Source organism: Cololabis saira, chromosome 2 (genome assembly GCF_033807715.1).
Source record: "Cololabis saira isolate AMF1-May2022 chromosome 2, fColSai1.1, whole genome shotgun sequence".
Lineage (NCBI taxonomy): Eukaryota > Metazoa > Chordata > Actinopteri > Beloniformes > Belonidae > Cololabis > Cololabis saira.
Genome location: NC_084588.1, coordinates 39,255,426 through 39,277,392, shown reverse-complemented (window position 1 = coordinate 39,277,392; position 21,967 = coordinate 39,255,426). Strand labels below are relative to the sequence as shown.

The 21,967-nt window shown below is 42.5% G+C and overlaps 1 protein-coding gene across 1 annotated transcript in view; it reads right to left on the bottom strand.

Annotated features, from left to right (window-relative positions):
- Positions 1–21,967, bottom strand: part of ush2a (Usher syndrome 2A (autosomal recessive, mild)) — a 275,510-nt gene that overhangs the window by 21,937 nt on the left and 231,606 nt on the right. The window contains exons 73-76 of the mRNA XM_061745247.1: positions 15,873–16,090; positions 15,653–15,789; positions 316–397; positions 67–212 (exon numbers count right to left, since the gene is read on the bottom strand). Of these exons, the coding sequence (XP_061601231.1) occupies positions 67–212; positions 316–397; positions 15,653–15,789; positions 15,873–16,090 (583 nt within the window). The remainder of the gene's footprint in view (positions 1–66; positions 213–315; positions 398–15,652; positions 15,790–15,872; positions 16,091–21,967) is intronic.

The window sequence follows — 21,967 nt, the reverse complement described above, 5'->3', positions numbered from 1 at the left end:
AATGAATGAATGAATGAATGAATGAATGAATGTGAGCAGTGATCTTGTTGTGTTTCTTGCATGTACCGTTATGACTCCATTTGGATCCCGTGGTTCGTCCCAGCTCAGCAGCAACGCCCTCCCCTGCTCTCTGTGCTCCACTGTGAAGTTGGACAGGCCCGTTGGAGAAGCCTCCAGGGTCCTAATGTCCACCCATGGGCTGGAAACACTGCCTGCCAGTGTACAAAACATCGCAACGCAATGGAAGCATTCAGTAACTTGTGTTTTTATTATTATTCCTTGTGTTTTAAATGAGCCTCTTATCATCCAACCTACCTGCCCCATTCACAGCTTCCACACGGAGACTGTACTGACTGTACGGCTGGAGACCAAAAACTGTTGCCTCCGAGACTGAATCCTGAAAGAAACAGAAAGACCAGCATCTTTTACTGAATGCAAACGAGTGAAAGACGTGAAATTGAAAGATTAGAGAGAGTAACAGAAAAGGGTTTTGCATGAGAGATGCAGGCTCTTAAATGGGTTTTATTGAGTTATTGGGCAAGAGTTAAAAGACAGTAGGGGAAGGGTAATATTGAAGTGGGTCACATGCCAAAAGCAGGAGACGAGAGAAAGGAAATTAGTTACACAAACAAATCCAGCATGAATAAAAACCAGTGCATTACTCATGAAAAAGAGCAATGAAAAGGAACAATAACAAGCTAAGATGACATAACATGGGATTTGTGATATCAACATTTCAACACACAGGCTCTGCTGCGGTAAAGTAAATAAACACCAGAGAAGTGGAGAAGAGACTGGCAGGCAAACAGCTGTCCCTCATGGCGGAATTCAAAGCTTCCAGATTGAGTGTTTATGTCACACATGCACCCTTTCATATCACATACACAAGCACGCACAGGCACAGGGCGTGTGCCAGTAGCTTTAGGCAGTGGGACCCAGCCCAACACCCTGGCAGACACAGGGGCAGCGTACAAGTGTGTGTGTATTACAGTTGAAACACCATTTACTAATTGATAAGAGACACACTGCTGTTTCCAAAGGCCCTGGCATACGATGACATTGTAGTCTGGAAGCAGTCGGCTCCGGGATGTACGCTGTCTGTCTGTCTGTTGGGGTTATGGCTAGGAGCTCTGAAGTAGATGTGAGACTGATGTCTGAGCGTGAATTTGTGTCAATACACAACACACCCGGCTGTTGTTTATCTCAAGTGTTGAGTCTGCAGTTAAATTTCTGTCTGTTCAGGAGTGTATGCTCTCACATATGTAAAGAGATTAACTGGTAGTCCTCTTCAATGCAGAAGCAGGAGGATCAAAAAGGCTCCAATTCAAACTGAATCAAATGAAATCCCTGACAAATCACCGTAGCGTGGCACCAAGGATGAACTACCAGAATGCATGTATTCACTGTATTCATGTCTGGAAGCCAACATGTTTTTCATCCATAGTAAAACAGGATTAATAAGCCCCTAGACACCTAGACACAAGCTAAATCCTCCTGCAAATCACAGCACTTCTCAGCGTATGAAGGGAGGGAGGGACACAATAAGAGAGAGGGTGGGGAAAGATAGAAAGAGAAAGGGGTGGAGGGAGAGCAAATAAAGACAAAGGGAGGAGAAAAAGGGGATGAAATAAAGTATTTTTCAGTGCAATCGTTTCAGCCAGAGTTACGAAAGTGAAAAAGTTGGAAAAAAAAAAGAAAAAGTATGAGGTGAGTTAGTTTATAACTGATGAAGCAAAGAAAGAAAAGAGGTGGGGAGAAACAGAGACTGAGTGACGGGAAGAACGAGTTGAGGAAGCTGAAGCTGGAGAGTAAAAAAAAAAAGAAAAAAGATAGATGTGGCAAAAGGGAGAGACAGATTAAGTGAGCGGGAATGAGAGATCTCTCTACCTTAAAAGCCAGTGAAATATGTGAGGCATGTGGCCTATAAAGCAGTTAACATATGCACATTGTCAATAGCAGCATCTGGCGCTGGCAGATTTTATAGGAGCATGGAGACTCTGCTACATGCCTCTAGATGGCAATACATTCAAACACTTTATCACAGAAACACACCACATTAACAGCCTGCTCTCCAGCTCCCTCCTAAACACACACACACACACACACACACACACACACACACACACACACACACACACACACACACACACACACACACACACACACACACACACACACACACACACACACACACACACACACACACACTCAACAATCAAGTACTGTGAAATTCCCCCACACAAGCACGTAGAAAGGCTGCAATCAAATGGGCTAAAACTGAAACACACAACTATTACGATACATTAACAGCTCCCACAATAGCCGTTTCTCTCTCATACATACACACTCCAGCACACACACATTTTGTGCAACGATACACACACTTGCATGAAAAGAAACACTTTCACAGCATCCCATCATGGACAGATCTGGGAACATGTTGGAATAAAATCAACACAAAACTACAAGGGAAATAACCCAAGAGAACCTGGAACTACCTTGGACTGACTGACATGTCTACATCTGGTTAACTTTACATAATTTAATGCAATGTAAGGTTAAATAAAGTTTTTATTTGTGTCTGATTTTGATGGATACTATTTTGTGCCCACCAGCTTCAACATTAACACTACCTTGTGATTCACCAATAAACAATTATGAACTCACAACATAAAAGTCATGGCTACTGCAATGGTAAAAGAAGCTTTTGATAAAGGATTTTTTCTTTTTTTTTTACTGAACCACTTTTGGGGGGGAAGAAAAAAGACCCAGATATAAGATATGTAAGGTTCAATGGATTCTTGTGAACCTTTATTCAGTTATCAGCATGTGTGTGTGTGGATGAAAAAAGCCACTAGTCAAACATAAGAAGTGCAAAAGACAAGCAGAGCAGGAAACAGTCAAAAGTGAAAAGGTGATGATAGAAAAACCTAGAACATGAAAAAAGACAACGATAACAACAGAAAGGGGAACACAGGCTTTAGTGTACATCTGTACATTAAAGCTCTTGCGGATTTTACATGATACAGGCATAAATGAGCATTAAGCACTATTCTGTCTTGTTCCCTCATTCTGAGAGGCCACTGAGCTCCTGGAGAGATCCTCTGGAAAGTGTGCATTTCTGCATATGAAGCCTTTACAAAAGGTCAGCGTACATTTGTGCTGCTACATCTTTTTGCACTCAAATTAGTGGCATTTTAGACATTTGCACGTGCAAGCATCTTGTTTCATAATTTGTATTTTCCTAAAAGTGTGTGTGGTGTACGTGAGTGTATGTAACTGCACATCTGCGCGTGTGTTAGATATTCAGGTAGAGAGGCAGAGTGCAGCCTTGGGGACAATGTGTGATACTAATTAAGAATAACCATGTGTATTTGTCAAATGAATTATGCTGATTATTTCACAAAGGCCCCAGCACTGGGCCCTGCAGATAAACAGAGACAGAGCTACAGACCAACATTAGCATATGGCTACACACAAGCATGCATATGCACAAGAATAAATGTACATGCACTCTCTCTTTGTCTCTCATTCACATACAAAAACGCACACGCACAAGTAGGTAAAAGTAACATTTGTGAATGAACCATGCTTGACGGCGGGTGAACGAGGTCTGAGTGGTCTGTCCTGGAGGGATAATGTCTTTCCTTATGAGTCTTAGTTCCTGTCAATGTGTGAAGAAGCACGAGTTTGTCGTAATTCAGCTGGATTCAGCTGAATTCAGTTCACTTCAGTTTATTTCAATAGTCCAGTCTATTAGTCTCCGCTGTTCTCCAACCAGCCCTGTGAGAGCAGTAATTGTTTTCAGAGGTTTCTGAGGTGAGCCAGTGCACCACATGCTGATCCCTCACACCCCAAGCCAAGCTCTCAAGCCAAGTTTATGTGTATGTGTGTGTGTGTGCGTGTGTGTGTGTGCATATTTATATGTGCATGTCTAATTCAATGCTGCTGGAACGACTGCCCTGTGTCCGTTTGCAAATGCCCCGCACGGGTGTCCCTGCGAGTCAGGGTGCGTTAGAAAAACCCTGACACATACAGACTTTCATGCGACACATTCATACACACAGCCACGCGGAGACACACCCGCAGACACAGAGTGCCATTAGGCATGTGTTTTGTTTGTGGCCAGCACAGATGTAGGGAGGGACTGTAGGGGTTTGGAGCAGGCCTGGCCACTTCACACCGACATCTATGATTGGCTTTGGCGGCACTAGACCCCAAGAGGAGCAAATTTGGTGTGCATATATCTTGTCTTGTGTGTGTGTGCATGAGTATGTGTTTGGATTTGTGTGCCCAATGTGGCCAAAGAGACTAGTGGACAAATTATGGTGGGTGAGGGATGGTATGTTTAAAATCTGAAGACATCTTCTGAAATTAAAACATGCAAGCATGTTATTGTCCTTTCGACAATGGCTTTTCCTGTAAGTCAAGGCAATAAGGGAAAAAATAAATCACCATGTCCCAGGTTTGTTATTTGTCATTAGTGATGAGTTAATTAAAAGATAAAACAAATTTAAGAAATAGGAATAACCCTTTATAGCCAAAAGAAAAGCCCTTCAACACAAATAATGTAAATGGTGAACAAAATACATTAATTTAAGACTTATTTGGCTTAAAATGCATAATCAGTACCTTCCGTACATCAACCCTCGAGATGGGCTTGTGATCTGTCCAGTGTGTACACTCTAAGAGGATCAAGAGGGAAAATAGTAATAAAAGAAACAAATTTGGATGGATGGCTCAACAGTAAAGGCTCAGACCAGAATCTTATAAGAATCTTGTTAATGCTATGGATTGTCTTTGGCTTTACCAACGGTCCTGAAGCCCTCAAAACCAATTAATGGACATGGCGATGATGGTCAAATGCAATGTCGAGGTTGTGAGGCAGACAAGCCTCCTTAAAACTAAGTATTGCAGACTATCAAAACAAACACAAGGAGCCAGTTACACACACATGCTCTCCGCACACTCTTTTTTACCGGAGCTGAATGGATGCAGTGATCAGAAATAGAATTTTTATTACTCTCTTTTATACTCACACTCGTCCACTCTCAGCGTTTCACTGAAGTGATGCCCATTATATTACGGATGCAGTGTTAAACACCCATTAAAACAAGTGGAGAGCATTACATTGGATGGTGGCCTCTTCAAAGACAGAGACACAATAACACACAAGCTGTCATTACTGTGAGAAATAACGTGGCTAAGAGAGACTACAAGAGGAAAGAGAGAGACAGAGAGAGAGGAAGATGAGGTAGGAGAATATAAACTCACTTGAAAGAGACAGATGGAAAGAAGAAGTAAAGTAGGAGGGGATGACAGTGGATGAGTGCGACATGAAAACTGTAATTTGATACAGAGGCAGAGAAACCCTAGACAGAAATGTTTCAATGTAGTAAAAAGGGGAGAAGTGTATAGCAATAGAGGGAGGAGTAGTGAGAAAAGATGAGGAGGCAGAGAAAAAAATTGCAGTGTGGAGAAGAAGAAGTGTTGCAGCCTGATTATTTGGTCGTTTATGCAGAATGCTGAGAGCTCTCCAATCAGAGTTGGAGACCTCTAAATAAGGTGTCTGATAGGCCGAGGGCCTAACAAACTCTGCATCTGAGTCTCCTTATCCTCTTCTCCTATCCCTCCTTCCTCCCTTCACCCACCCTCCTCCTCTTTTAACCTCTTCATCCCTCCCTCCTCCCCCTCTGTACACTCAAGTCTGCATTTCTCTCTTACATTTACTCCTTTGTATCACTCATTTGTTAAAAGGTGTCTCTGAGAGCAAGGGCAAAGCCTTGCCATTTCTATTTCATCTTTTACCTAATTTGTGCTTGTCTGTGGCTAGGTGATGTTAAGATAACTAGGCAAATATTTGATCAATGAATGAATACCTCAATGTTTTTATTCTGTATCATACAGAAGAGTATATCATGAAAACTCAACAGCTCTTAAGGATAAAGTTTTATAAGACTGGATATTTAATGGTGAGGTTGAATCTTCTTCACTGCGTTGGCTAAGAGATCTCAGTGGAGAGACACACAATAATATTTAAAAAAAGAAAAGAAGGTTAATCATAAAAACAACAAAAGAAACCACAAATCAGTAGAAGAACAAGCTGATCTGATACTATCATCCATCAGCAGCCAAAACTTTGCAAACTGAATGAAACCATATTAGACTGACCCAGGTAAGGCATTTCTTGGCCGAGGTTATGTACTTGGGTCACTAGCTGACAAAATTGTTTCGAGACACAGGGGAGTAGTTCAATCTGACTTTGACTGTCTTTTCTGTCCATAGCTGGTTGATAAAAAGAAAACAGAACAAAATACACCTCAGGAACATTTTTAGACTCACATGAAGGCTTTTTTTCCCATCCGTGTATTGTAGATGCTTGTAGCTCTTTCCGTTTTAAGAATGTGTGGGTTGGAAATCTAGCTAATCTAGTTTGGAAGGTTCTTGTTACACATGGCATGTATGTATAAATGTTTGTATGAATGAAAATCAATTAATAAAACTGAATGAACGAATACTATTTATATATTAAAAAAACTGGTTGGGTACTTTTTAAATAAAAATGCACATTATTTTCTGAACAATCTGAGCTTCTTCATCTTGGTCAGGGTTGTGGGAGGCTGGAATCTGACCTAGCCATCATTTGGACACCAGTGCAGCGGCCAGTCAATCACAGGGCTATTCAGAGACAAAACAAGACAACCATGCTTGCTCACACTGACCTCTATAGATAGCGTAAAAGTAACCAATTGACCTAACACATACAGTTTCAAACTGTGAACAGAAGAGAAGAAAACCTGTACAAAAATATGAATCAGCAACCTTCGTGCTGTGAGTCACCAGTGGCAACACCAACCCAATGTGCATCACTTGTACAAATCTAATACTAGAGATCAAAACCGTGTCAAAGCATGTATTTTCTAATAACCTTTTTTCTGAGGTGCCTCAATTGTTATTAGGTAGATGTAAAAGAAAATACACCCTTTATGGCTTTATAAATCTTCCCAGATTGATGAGCAGCAACAATACATTGAGTATATTGGCAGCTGTCTTAGATATATGTTCTCCTTGTGAATAATCTTTCTCACTGTAGAATGGTGGATCACATTGCCTGGAAATGGTTATATACCCCTCCATGGATAGATGGGCAGATGCTCTCAGATCATTCTGATGTCTTTGCTCTTTGGCATTGTGTTAATACACATGACTGCTCCAGACCAGCAAAGTGGCAAAGCTTCTTTTTTTTTTTTACATCTTCGTGTTTGTCGACCAATGAAGACTCACATGTACGACTTTTGCTGACAATCAAATAATCAAGTGCATTTGATTGGAAGTAAGTTACTGTTACTTATTTCTTACTAATGGCAGTAAGTGTGTATTTAGTTTAACAAACATTTCTTATGCGTTTTCTGTTGGTTTTCTAACAAAAGTAAAAAAAAAATCACACTGTGAAATATGTTATGTGTTCTGAGGTTGGATTTAACACAATTTAGACCTGATTCAAGAGGTTTACTCTCATATGCATATGAGTCGAAACAGTATTTACGCGGAGTTACGAAACTCTTACTTTCCTAGTAACTGCACACAGAACTTTACACCAAAATCAATTAATGTTAAATTCAAAGACGAAAAATATGTGTTAAAGAAGAGACTGTAGTTAAGAATAGTAAGGTGAGTTTTAACATCTGCAAATGTTGTTTATAGTGCGTAGCTGAGCATCGGCAATGATGTGCAATACTGGTAAATGTGTAATAAATAAATATGTTACATTTCCAAATATTCAGTATCGTCAGAAAAGTTCATAGTGTAATTTACAATACAAAGGTGGAGGTGCATGGTTCATGGTAACAACTGTGTGTGTCTGTTTTATTCAGCAGTCTGATGGCCTGAGTCTAAAATGAGTCTTGTTGTTCTGGTACCCTTACTCCTGTAGTGTCTCCCAGCTGGCAGGACTGTGAATACTTGTAGCTGGGGGGTGTCCTTAAGGATGTTCAGTGCTCTCTTTGTGACCTGGGTTGTGTAAATGTCCTGCGAGTGATGGGAAAGCAGCTGTACGCATGAGTTGTGCAGATTTAATCACATACTGGAGAGCCTTCCTCTCCACTATGATGCAGTTGCTGTACCAGAAGGTGCTAGAGTTTGTCAGGATGCTCTTCACCAGTAGAAATTACTAAGGAGTTGGGAGGGTTTTTCCAATTTCCCTCAGCTTCCTTACGACTTACAGTCTAATTATCTTGCCTGATGATCTGCTGCATGTTGTGGGTCCAGGTGAAATCCTTGCTGATGTGGGTACCAAAGGGTTTGAGGGGTTTCCACCCTTTCCATCTGGATTTTATAGATGAGAAGTGGGTGTGGGCCGGTGTCTCCTCTTCCTTGGGTCAATAATCAACTCCTAAGTCATTTCTGCATTTAATTACCTTGTCACCATGACACCCGAATGCCAGTTTAAGCCTGATTTAAGGTTCTGCGTTAAACCAACACAGAGCCGACGCGGTTGCCGTGACGCCGTCGTGAACCCTTCGGACTTCTCTGTCACTCCATTTCGCCGTGGTGCAGTACCCCCCCAGAGCGCTAGTTGATGCTTTGTTTAGCTTCTGGCTTTTCCGGTCACAGTGAATCAAAGAGATAAAGACAACTATTGAGCAAAGAAAACAAAACATCAAAAAAAAAAAAAAAAAAAAAAAAAAAAAATCACACACACATGAAGAAAAGAGCGCTGAAAGTTCACTACTGCTTCACGATCCGGGAACCGGAAATGCGTTGCTACCAAGCAAACCAATCACAGCCCTCTCGGTCTGCGTTGGGTCTGCGTCGCCTCGACGCGTAGTTACATTTTTTTGGGATGTGCACGTGAGGCTACGGCGTAGGCTACGCAGAACCATAATTCAGCCTTTAGCCACTTCTTCTTTGTTAGTTCCTTTCTGTCCACCGGTAACAGGCCCAATGTCCTCAGCAGAATTGATGGTGGAGATGTTGGTCTGGGAGGGTGTGCCGTTGTAAGTGAAGAGGGTGAACAGGAGTGGACTGTGCACATAACCCTGTGGGTCCCTGAGTTCAGGGTAATCGTGCCTGATGCAGGTACCAACTCTTGACTGTCAGGAGTCATTCAAGAAGTCCAGCACACAGCCGCAGAGGGAAGACTGTGTTCATTGCTGAGGTGTCGTCCAAAAACAGTCTTCAAACATAGGTGTACTTGCTCTCCAGGAGTTTAAGGGCTGCATGGATGGTTGCATTAACTGCATGGTCAGTTGGGTAGTTCTGACGCTACGCAAATTGCAGGTGGTCTACTGTGCGGACAAAGGCCTGGTTAATGTAGGACATGACAATCCACCCAAAGCACTTCATGGTACTTGAGGTGAGTGCAATAGAGCGATGACCAATGAAACAGGTCATGGTGTTTTTTTCTTGGGGGTTGGCACTATGGTGGAGGCCTTGAAGCAGGTGGGCACAGAACACATCAACAAGCACAGTTAAAAAATGTCTGTAAACACCTCCGCCAGCCCTGAAGAGCAGGCCCTCAGCAACATGGCCCTGAATTTTGTCAGGGCCTACTGCTTTCTGGGGGTTAGTCCTCCTCAGACCTCTACACACCTTCACAGTAAACAAACAGAGTTGTGCTGCTTCTGTTGGTAGAATATCACTGTGTTGGTCAGCGTTGAGGGTATTAAAGCAAGGGTAGCACTCATTCAGACATCTAGGAGTATTCTCTGACTGGTTCTCACCTCGCTGCTACTCTGCTGGTAGTTTATGACGTGATGCGGGGGCTGCCTCTCACACGCTGAGAGTGTGAGTTGTTCACCAGCTTCAGCCTGCAGTCTTTTGGCTGACCCGATGGATCTATGTGGGGCAGATCTGGCCTATTCGTAGCCCTTAGTGTCTCCAAATGAAGTTGAGTGTGCATGCAGCATAAACTGTATCTCACTGTTAATCCAGGGTTTTTGGCTTAGGTATGTTTCAATGGTCGCCCTGTGATGGACTGGCGACCTGTCCAGGGTGAACCCCTGCCTCTCGCCTGTAATGAGCTGGGATAGGCCCCAGCAGACCCCCGTGACCCTGCACATGACAAAACGGGAATAGATGGATGGATGGATGTTTCAATGGTCTTTAAGATCAACAATGTTGAGATCTTTTTGTAATTTCTATTTCGTCAAGTGCTACATGTTTCTCAGCTGGTGAAAGGTCTGGACTGCAGGCGGGCTATATCAGCAACAACACTCTTTTTCTATGAAGATTTTGTTATAGACTCAGTTTGTGGTTAAGCATTGCTGAAATATGAAAGGTCTATTATGAAAAAAACATTGGTGGTATGGAAGCATATGTTGCTCTAAAACTGTTCCTTTCAGTTTCTAATTCACCATTTTACATGTTTTCTGTGTTCTAATTTGAATAAAATATAGGTTGATGTGATTTGCAAATTATTAAATCAAGTTACATTTTACACTGTGTGTTATTTTTTAGGCTTATCCATAAAACCTAAAAACTGAAGACTATGCCACAAACCTGGACCAAAAAAAAGTACCTTGACTTTTCAACTGACTACAAAACTAGTATGTATTTAAAGTGTATTAATTAGTGCGGATCATAAGTTTTTACACAGTATGCGACCTTTGTTGTTTGTAGTCAGGCTAGTTCGTGTTGCTGCTCGTCTTTATTCCAAGACACTCCAGACATATTTCCCATGAGTAATCAGATAATTGTCATGCTATTGGCTTTCCCTCAGCTTGATCAATACATTTGTTTTAAATGTGGTACTGAAAATACATGCTCATTTCAAACTTTTATGTGAGGAAAACAAAAAAGGTTTCAACAGTAAAAACAAAATAAGGGAAAAGGTAATCGAATGTTGCTAAACAGTATTGGAATAGTTCTCAATACAAAAAAATACAATAAATGGCAAGAGGCCAGTTAGTAACGTCATATATATATATATATATATATATATATATATATATATATATATATATATATATATATATATATATGTATATATATATATATATATATATATATATATATATATATATATATATATATATATATATACATATAAATATATGTATATGTATACATACATATTTTTGAAGACTCCAGAGAAATACCCAGACACAAGTTTCAGTGCCTTTCAGTAGTTAAACCTTCACCTTGCAAAGCAAAGTAAAATCCAGTCCTGTGGCGTTAAAAATCAAATTTGGAATTTGCTTACTTATCAGTCATAAAGTTGTGTCCTCCAAGGCTAAAGTGAAGAGGGGCCTATCAGGGACCATCAGCACAGAGTCAGCAGATTTCAAAAGGCACCATCTATGATGTTGAAGATGACAGCTCTGTTAAGGAAAATCTCCCCTTTTTCAGCAAGGCAATGCCAAAATCACAGTCTGTACGAACTGCAAACTACATGACTCAAGAGTCTGGGTGAGTAACTGGGCTGCTTTCAGAGGAAACATTTGTTTCCTTAAGTGGCAGGTCTGAACTCCAGGAAGCCCAGTTTTGCTGTAATGTAGAGTGTGAAATGTTTTCCCACTCTATAAAATACAGCAATTTTTTCCTTGTAAATAAAGATCAGTAGAATATCAATGGTTGATTTGCCAAAGCGCCTACCTGAAAATTGGTAAAAAACAGGGAGAGAAAATCTTCTTATCTCCACTTTGGAACATAATAATACCTAGTCCGTCTTGTTACGGATTGTATAGTAATCTTGTCCAAAAACAGAGCAAGAAAACTAGTTATTCTGTTCTCTCAGGAGAGTGCATATTTCAGACAGGAGGTTTTGCATTTAGGCCATCGATATACTGTAATGATTTCCATGTCAATGCATTTTTTTTTTACTCCACACAGAATCTTAATGGCTTCTGAAACAGGTTTGTATCTCACGTTTGGTCAAGGAATACGCTCACCAAGTCCTTTTACTGATGCTTCAATCTTTTAAATCTTTTATTGCAAACGAGCAGGCAAGAATGTATTTTATTTGATCACATCCTGCACGTGATAGCAAACCTAAGCTCTGACCCATAACCCATGTCAACATAATGAAATGTTTAAACTATGTGGCTATATTCATTGTATGTGAAGCCCAACGGGATTAAGTAAGTTTGACCCACCCGTACCATGAACAATCCAACATGCATGCTTGATACAGCAATACTCTGACTGTTAGAGTGCCACACACACAGACACACATTGTGAAAGCTCGCATCAGCTTTGAGACACAGTTCGCTGGCTGGCCCACGCTGTCCCACACTCTCTGACGGGCTCTTAATGGTAAACTAACAGATTGTAAACATGCTGCCAGCTCTTTCTCTGCTTCTCCAACACATTTATCAATCACTTTCCTTCTTTCCTTTTTTTGTTTTCCCTCTTTCCTCTCCCTTCTCCTCTTTCACATCCTCCTTACCTCTGTTCAGTTTATTATTACCCCTCTATCCCCATCCTTCTTTCCCCTTTCCTCTCTCGCTCTCTCTCTCTCTTTCACTTTTGCTTTTCCTGGGTATTTTTTAAACAATGTGTCCTTCATGTACGGTTGGTTACGGGGCGTACAGAAGGACATCATTAGCGCTGGTGGTTAAGCTGTAATTTACACCATTACCGAGGTAGGGGCCATTTTTATTGCCTAGTAAATTTCAGCTCTGAAATATTTAGACCATATGGCTCAATTTGTGTAATAACCTTAATTTCCAAGCACCCTTCAGCTCCCTTCAGCGCCGGCTGTTGTTGGCGGATGGCAGAGTGGTGCGTGTACACATTTGCACGTGTGTGCACGGATTGGACGCCGAGCACACACACACACACACTAATATTCACACGCAAACATGTATCTGGGAACATGGACACGGCCAAAATGTTATACGCAACACAAAACCCTTTACACAGTGTCTTCCACATACTGTCTCTGATTCATTGAGTCACACACGGAAACATGCGCACGAATGTATGCATGGCAGTAGCAGATTAATAGGGTGTCAGCTTCTGTTTGGGTGAGGGAGCGTCAGGCGTTGGCCAGATGGTTCTCAGGGATGATGACTGTCAGGGGTCCTGCTCTGATCAATGGGATGTATTAATACAGCACACACGCACACACTGTTGCACATACACAGACAAACAAAAATGCTATGCATGCACACAGGCACAGGAAACCATATTCAGACAAATGTGTGCACATGGACCAACACACACGGATGAGCATGGTCTCTTTTCACCAGCGATCCCAAGGGCCGCAGTGTAACATCTGGAAGAGCCAAGGGAGGGAGGAAAGGACAGCAGAGTAAAGGAGGAGACAGAGGGAGGTGGTAGGAAGACAAAAACACAGAGATGAGTTAAAGATGCCAGGGAAAAGAAGAGCAAGAGATTGGAGATGATGGAGGAGTGCAGTGGAGAGGAGCTGAAGAGTGGTGGAAGTGAAGGAGGAACTAAAACTGAATCGAGAAGAGCACATGTGAGAACAGCCGAGGATGAGCATGAGTCGATAGAGAGCAGTGGGAAAAAATAAAGCGGAGACTGACAAAAGTTAAAAAGACATGGACGAAAAAAACCCATAGAACATAGAACTGCAAGATAATAGACTGAAGAGAGTAAAGAGAAAATAAATGACAGAATGAAAGACAAGAAGGATGATAGGGAAGCATGAGAGGGTGGCAGGTGCACGACACAAAATTGGAATTTTAACTGCTTCGTGAAAACAGTGACGGGAAATGGTGAAAGCAAAATGATCCGCACCTCAAGTAGCATAGTTGCAATAGTTAAATAAAACAAACAAACAAACAAAAAAATCTAAACAAAAGTAAACAATTATTCAAAGAAAAAAAAGACGCACATGCCAAACTGACAGGGATGCCAGACTTGCAGAGTGACTAACTTATCTGTCAGAAAGGTGTAAGGCAATGGAGAGTGAATTTGCGAGCATGTATGAAAGACTGTGGTATGTGTGTGCCAGGCTGCGTGTAGGGGTCTAGTGAGGCAGGCCGCCTGCGATCCATACCCTCATTCCGTCCGATTGCCATGACGACCCCATTAATCAGCCAAGCTGGCACGGAGCAGGATTCCCAGCCCAGGCTGAGATCAATACACACACAGATACACACATACCAAATGGGCACGCATATACGTACGAATGCTACATCTGCAGAGTAAATCAATATTGTGGGAAGAAAACAAGTAAATAGTAAATCTAAAGCATGTAAGAGAAAAACGTGTGTCAACTGAGTAATATAGTCATCAAAAAGCAGTGTTTCTAATCCATTTTTTAATGTCTCAACTTAGTTGCTTTAAATATTCTTATAGTGATGTATTTACAAAAAATAATAGCTCTTGAGAACGTTGAGTGACACTGAAACTGACATAATGCAGCCATTTTCAGCACTGCTCATATATGAATCCATTAAATTTACCAGTGAATAACGTTACTCACACATTAGCAATCTACATTTACAAAAACGCACTTCTTCTTCTTTAAGAACTTCTTTAAGAAAGGGCATTAACAAAGTAACTTCCAATTTTTAACGAATGACTGTCATGGGAATCAGCAAGTAACAACAGAAAATTTACAATTTAAATATATAAAAAGTAACTTTTTTTTTTACCTTCTCTGTGTATTCTTAAACAGAGCGCAGGTAGTGAAGGAAACTGTGACAAATGGCTGCACCATAAATAAGTCTATGCCACATCAATGAGACACACACATGCACACACGCACAAACGCACACATACACACGCAAACACAAACGCACACACACACACGCAAACACACAGAGGGCTCCATATCAATGAGAAGGTGAAAGGTCTCAATTTACATCTTGTATTAATTATGAGTGACAAGCCAAAGGTCACAAAGGGAGAAGAGGCCACATGTATGGACAGAATATAGATCTATACTTCTACCTCTTATCCTTCTTTCACACTTCTTCCCCCATCTATCATCCCCTGCGTCTGTTTGTTTGTTTTTTTCTAACTCCAGTATCCTTAGTTGTGCCACTGTGTCTCCTCATCCTTTATTTTGTTTTATCTTAATTTACAAGTGTGTGTATTAATTACCTCCATTACAATATTGCCTCCATTAAATTCTCTTTTGTAATCCTACTTTTCTTCTTTGTTTTTTTGTGCTTTTGCCTTATCATGCAGTGATGTGTCCTCCTTTTGAATGCAAAGCCACATGTAGGTAGAATTAAATGATAGATGTGCCATGCGTTGGTGGCAAAAACCTCTTTGCAGCTTTAGTTAAACCTAGCTGCAAACTCATATTGAGACAACATTCTTAGCATGCATTGGGAATGAAAACATCACTCAAAAGTGCATAATACATTCATTGTACGATTAATGTATATTTTTTATTTTTATTTTTTGCTAGGCCTTTGATTTTCAAATCTTGAAGTTCATGCAGAAAATGTTTTGCATGTGTGAATTTACCCAACAATAAATACAAATCTGAGGTGATCTTAGACGTGACATGAAACAGCAGAAAGCAACATGCGATTAGGTTCCAAACAGCTCTCACAGATTAATTCATGCTCCCATCTTACAGCACCTAGTCTGTGTGTGTGTGTGTGTGTGTGTGTGTGTGTGTGTGTGTGTGTGTGTGTGTGTGTGTGTGTGTGTGTGTGTGTGTGTGTGTGTGTGTGTGTGTGTGTGTGTGTGTGTGTGTGTGTGTGTGTGTGTGTGCATTCACCTCTACAGTGAGAGCAGTAACAGCAGTTGTGTTGAGTGTTGGGTCCTCTTGGTGCTTCTTATAAACCAGTCTATAATGGGAAATGAGACCGTTGGACTGTCCTGGCTCACTCCACTTCAGGTGGACCGAGTGTGCACCTGTAAAAGTGGAAAACATGCTAGACGAACCCAAAACAAGAACATGTTTAATCAACAATTTTCAAGGGATTTGGTGAGCTTACCAGAGGGTGTGGCAGTGGGAGGGGCCATATCTTTGGGTTCTGCCTGTAACGTTCGGGCTAAAGTCCACTGACTCAGAACTGAGCCTTTGGAGTTGTGAGCACGAACTTTGTACTGAAAGTAGCTGAAGGGGCTCAGAGTGGGGCTTGCATCAACAAATTCAAGTGGACCACTGGACCAGATGAAAACCAGCAGCTCCTCTTCAGTTCCTAATGGACGCCTACAGTAAAAGAAACAATAAAATTAGGTAGTTGTCATTATTTATCTCTGTTAGCTATCTAGATTCTTTGTTAAAAATCATTACCATGATTTTATAGTGCACAAAGTAACCATTTAGTGTAATTTTTCTACATGCAGGGTAGCTTATACGTCACTGTTGCTGATGTGATAACCCTGACGACAGAGCTTTTTGCAGAGAGCGGAGACATATACAGTATGTGACCATAATTATCAAAATCCATATTGTAGGAGTAAAAGGAAAATTCTTTATTTACCAAATACCTTTTTTTAGGCACATGGACATGTTGACTTCTGTATTCAACCCATTAAATGCATTGAGTTAAGAGGCAGTAAATGCACACACCATTAGCAGTGGGTTGTAACGAGAGCTGAGCCTGGGGACTATTGGGAGGGGTTAGGTGCCTTGCTGAGAGGTACTTTAAAGATGGATAGTGATGGATTGCATGGATATAGTGAGGAGCATGGATTTTCATTAGGGTCCAAAACGGTCTGAATTGAAGTCGTTTTGAGTCAGAATGGAATATATGTTTGAATGATAGCAATTAAATGTTAATACAAGGATGAAAAAAGACCTATGTCAACATCAATTGTTTATTTTGTTTCAGCACCTGACAAGACTCAGAAATGTCATTCCACTAATGTAATAGTGTAGACAGGGTCCTTAAAGGCAAACCAAGGTAATTTTACTTTGTATAAAAAGGACTGTTTGTTCAGGAGTTTCAGTTGAGTTCCTGGTGTCTAGCTGGATGTCTGTGCAAGTCTACCACAATTTGCGCAATGCAATGTTGTGCATACTTCTTTCAATAGACGCAAAAGGTGATGAGTTTGTAGCTTTTGGCATATAACTGAATCAGTACACTTATATTTATGACAAATCAGGCCAGAGTTAGAAGCAGAGGCCATAAAGAATGATAGAAAACAAAACACTAAATTTCTGTACTTCCACTAATGTACACTGGTAGTTAAAGTAATGTGCTCCACTACCTTTAGCTTTAATAGAATTGCTGTATTAGGTGTTTTCATTTACATTCTGAATATTCTCAATGGTTGTAAGGTCTAGACTCTGGACTGGCAAATCCATGTGTGAACATTTAGCCATATACTTGCTGGGCCATTCTCTCACAGCAAGATGAATCTTGACACTGTCATCATGAAGTGGGCCCGACACATCCAAGAAGGAAAAAAAATCTACTCATGTAGAATCTCATTAGTAAATATATTCATGTTTCATCTGATCTCATTTTAGGTGGACATAACATTTCTGAACATAGACCTGTAACTGAGGCACTTGCTAACAGTGTCTCCACAGGTTTGCCTGGTTGGCACTCGGCACCATGGGTGCATCACTTCATCTGCTGCCCCTTACTCTGGAACATGTAAATGTAGACTCACTAGAACAGATGACCATAACCCACTGATCTAGGGTCCAATTTTTATGCTCCATAGCAAACAGAAGTCTGTTTATTTTAAATTATCTTCATTGATGAGTTCAATTCAATTTTCAATTCAAAATCAATTTTATTTATTTCTATTACATTACAAGCTGTCTCTATGTGCTTTCCAGAGACCCAGAACATGACCCCCGAGCAATTATTACATAAACAATGGCAGGTAGAAACTCCCCTGGTGGGAAAAAAAGCTTAAGCCAAACAGTGGCAACGAAAATCTCCCCTTTAGGAAGGAAGAAACCTTGAGCAGGACCTGGATCGTAAGGCTCCTGCTTGAAGGCCAGCCGGTGGTCCTCTTAAGGCTATACAGCTGTTAAGGTGCCATCACCTTAAGTTGTCTTTGCATTACAGCTTTGGCTATGCCATTACTTTAATACTTAACATTACTGTGACTTTGGCTGTTCATTTTCTTGGATTATATTTTACCAAACATTTGCATGGTCCCAAATAGTGACTGGTTAAGATCCTTTCCCAGACATATTTTACTTACTAAGGTGATGGTTCACCACTATCAATCCTGATTTCAATAATGCCTTTAGTTGTTTTTCTGGCTTGGTTCACACTAATAATTTGTCCCTTCTGAAACAAAGAAACTTCTTCTCCTTGTCCGGAGGATGTGTCTCATGACACGGTCGTATACACGTTAATCACTGTTTCACTTGTCAGATGGGATGCTCTTATTCATTAGTATAGGAGGGGAGGATGAGTTTTTTTTGTTTTTTGTTTTGTTTTTTACTTAATGTCAGACAGTATATATACAATATTCAATTTATATTTCTTTGCAGAACATTAAAAAGTAAAGTGATTGTTATCTACAATAACTTTTGCACATCGTAGGCACTTTTTTGCTTTGAAAATGAATAAACTTAGTTTCAGGAGAACTGGAATAAAAAATGTAGCATCACGTCTTAAACAATGTGTGCAAGTCCTTGGCTGATGCAAGCACAGTGATGTCTTGGTAAGACCACTTGTCTTTGATTACGCAGGGTTTCAGGTGTGTGTAGGAGAGAAAAAAGAAGAGACATTTTCCTGTTTTATCCAAGTCCCTGTCTGCCTGAGTCTGATCATTCCAGATGTGTCAGTGAATGTGTGTGTTTGTGTGTGTACTGCTATGCTAATGCGTGTTTCCTGAGGACTTAAAGGGCTTAGTCTGGTCTGACCCTGCATACAGATCACAAACTCTTTGGTCAACAAGCAGATCACGACCTTCAGCATGCATTAATACAAACACACAGTGCTCAGAGTGGTAGGCAGACTTTTGCTTGAAGACAAGACACAAAAACCTCTTTATCTTTCTGTATGTAGAGGTGAATATACACATATATTATATGATGTAAGAACAGTGCGCACATATGTACACTATGTCTGTTATTTATGGCTCTTTTTGTGTTTTCATACACTGGGTAGGAACAAATGCACACACACACCTGCTGGTGTAACATTATAGTAAGGAAATGAAGAAAAACACAAGCTCCATAGCTTACATAGGTGGCATCACAACACTTATCTTTACATAAACTCAATCAAGTATGTATCAAACTCAGTGCTTATGTTTGACACAAGTGCCATAGTTAGATGGAAGGACCACTCACATCAGAATAGAAATACCTTTTCACATAATAAAGGTGAGCTGTCAAAATAATTAAGTATTGATTTGAGTGACCTTTAACTTTAAACGGCCAAGTTGACCCAAAACATGCCAAAAGATGTATCTACACGCATAACGGGACCACCAGACCCCAACTGTCACACATTAAGCTTTATCCTTCAATGTGTCACAAGTTAGTAGTTACCATTCAGTAAAAAAAAAGGGGAGGGAGGGGGGGTCTTTCAATTGCAAAGTTTTATATGGGAGGACATCATAGAAAAAATAAAATTAAGTAAATATGACTTCAGATGAACAACAAAACAAATATTATCATGCCATGTTATTATTTATTTGTCTATCAAAAACTGGTAAAACCTGAAGTGATTATTTTCTGTATGAGATTACCAGTCTGTCACATTGAGAGAGAATTTTGGCTCTCTACTCACTCACTCACTCATCTTCTCCCGCTTTATCCGTTCCCGGGTCGCGGGGGCAGCAGCCTCAGCAGGGATGCCCAGACTTCCTTCACCCCAGACACTTCCTCCAGCTCTTCCGAGGGGAGTCCGAGGCGTTCCCAGGCCAGCCGAGAGAGACATAGTCTCTCCAGCGTGTCCTGGGTCTTCCCCGGGGTCTCCTCCCGGTGGGACATGCCTGGAACACCTCCCTAGGGAGGCGTCCAGGAGGCATCCGGTACAGATGCCCAAGCCACCTCAGCTGACTCCTCTCAATGTGAAGGAGTATTGGCTCGACTCCGAGCTCCTCCCGGGTGACCGAACTCCTCACCCTATCTCTAAGGGAGCGTCCAGCCACCCTGCGGAGGAAACTCATCTCGGCCGCTTGTATCTGCGATCTTGTTCTTTCGGTCACTACCCAAAGTTCATGACCATAGGTGAGGGTACGGGCATAGATTGACCGGTAAATCGAGAGCTTCGCCTTTCGACTCAGCTCCCTCTTCACCACGACGGTCCAGTACATCGACCGCATAACGGCGGACGCTGCACCGATCCGTCTGTCAATCTCACGCTCCATTGTTCCCTCACTCGTGAACAAGATCCCGAGATACTTGAACTCCTCCACCTGAGGCAGGACTTCTCCACCCACCCAGAGAAGGCATGCCACCCTTTCCCGATGGAGAACCATGGCCTCGGTTTTGGAGGTGCTGATTCTCATCCCTGCCGTGTCGCACTCGGCCGCAAACCGCCCCAGCACATGCTGGAGGTCCCAGTCTGATGAAGCCAACAGGACAACATCATCTGCAAAAAGCAGAGATGAAATCCTGAGGTTCCCAAACCGGATCCCCTCCGGCGCCTGGCTGCGCCTAGAAATCCTGTCCATAAAAATTATGAACAGGACCGGTGACAAAGGGCAGCCCTGCCGGAGTCCAACATGCACTGGGAACAAGTCTGACTTACTGCCGGCAATGCGAACCAGACTCCTGCTTCGATCATACAGAGACCGGACAGCCCTTAGTAGAGGGCCCCGGACTCCATACTCACTCAGCACCCCCCACAGAATGGCACGAGGGACACGGTCAAATGCCTTCTCCAGATCCACAAAACACATGTAGACTGGTTGGGCAAATTCCCATGAACCCTCGAGCACCCTGCGGAGGGCATAGAGCTGGTCCAGTGTTCCACGACCGGGACGAAAACAGCACTGTTCCTCCTGAATCAGAGGTTCGACTATCGGCCGTAATCTCCTCTCCAGTACCCTGGCGTAGACTTTCCCGGGGAGGCTGAGAAGTGTGATCCCCCTGTAGTTGGAACACACTCTCCGGTCCCCCTTTTTAAACAGAGGGACCACCACCCCGGTTTGCCACTCCAGCGGTACTGTCCCCTTCCTCCATGCAATGTCGCAGAGGCGTGTCAACCAAGACAGCCCTACAACATCCAGAGACTTGAGGTACTCAGGGCGAATCTCATCCAGCCCCGGTGCCCTGCCACCGAGGAGCTTACGAACCACCTCGGTGACCTCGGCTTGGGTGATGGATGAGCACGCCTCCGAGCCCCAACCCTCTGCTTCCTCAGTGGAAGGCATGTCAGTCGGGTTGAGGAGATCCTCGAAGTATTCCTTCCACCGTCCGACAATGTCCCCAGTCGATGTCAACAGCTCCCCACCCACACCGTACACGGTGCCAGCAGAGTACTGTTTCCCCCTTCTGAGGCGCCGAACGGTCCTCCAGAATTTCCTCGAGGCCGACCGAAAGTCTGGGCAACTCCAGGCCTCCCCGAACTCCTCCCAGACCCGAGTTTTTGCCTCCAGGACTGCCCGAGCCGAGGCTCGCTTGGCCTGCCAGTACCCATCTACTGCGTCAGGAGTCCCTATGGCCAACATAGCCTGGTAGGACTCCTTCTTCAGTCTGACGGCATCCTGTACTTCCGGTGTCCACCACCGGGTTCTAGGATTGCCGCCACGACAGGCACCAGAGACCTTGCGTCCACAGCTTCGAGCCGCCGCATCGACAATGGAGGCAGAGAACATGGTCCACTCGGACTCGATGTCCCCCGCCTCCCCCGGGATCCGAGAGAAGCTCCCTCGGAGGTGGGAGTTGAAGATGTCCCTGACAGAGGGCTCAGCCAGACGTTCCCAACAGACCCTCACAATCTGTTTGGGTCTGCCCGGTCTGTCCAACCTCCTCCTCCGCCAGCGCATCCAACTCACCACCAGGTGGTGATCAGTTGACAGCTCAGCCCCTCTCTTCACCCGAGTGTCCAAGACATGCGGCCGAAGGTCAGATGAAACGACAACAAAGTCGATCATTGACCTCCGGCCTAGGGTGTCCTGGTGCCACGTGCACTGATGGACACCCTTATGCTTGAAC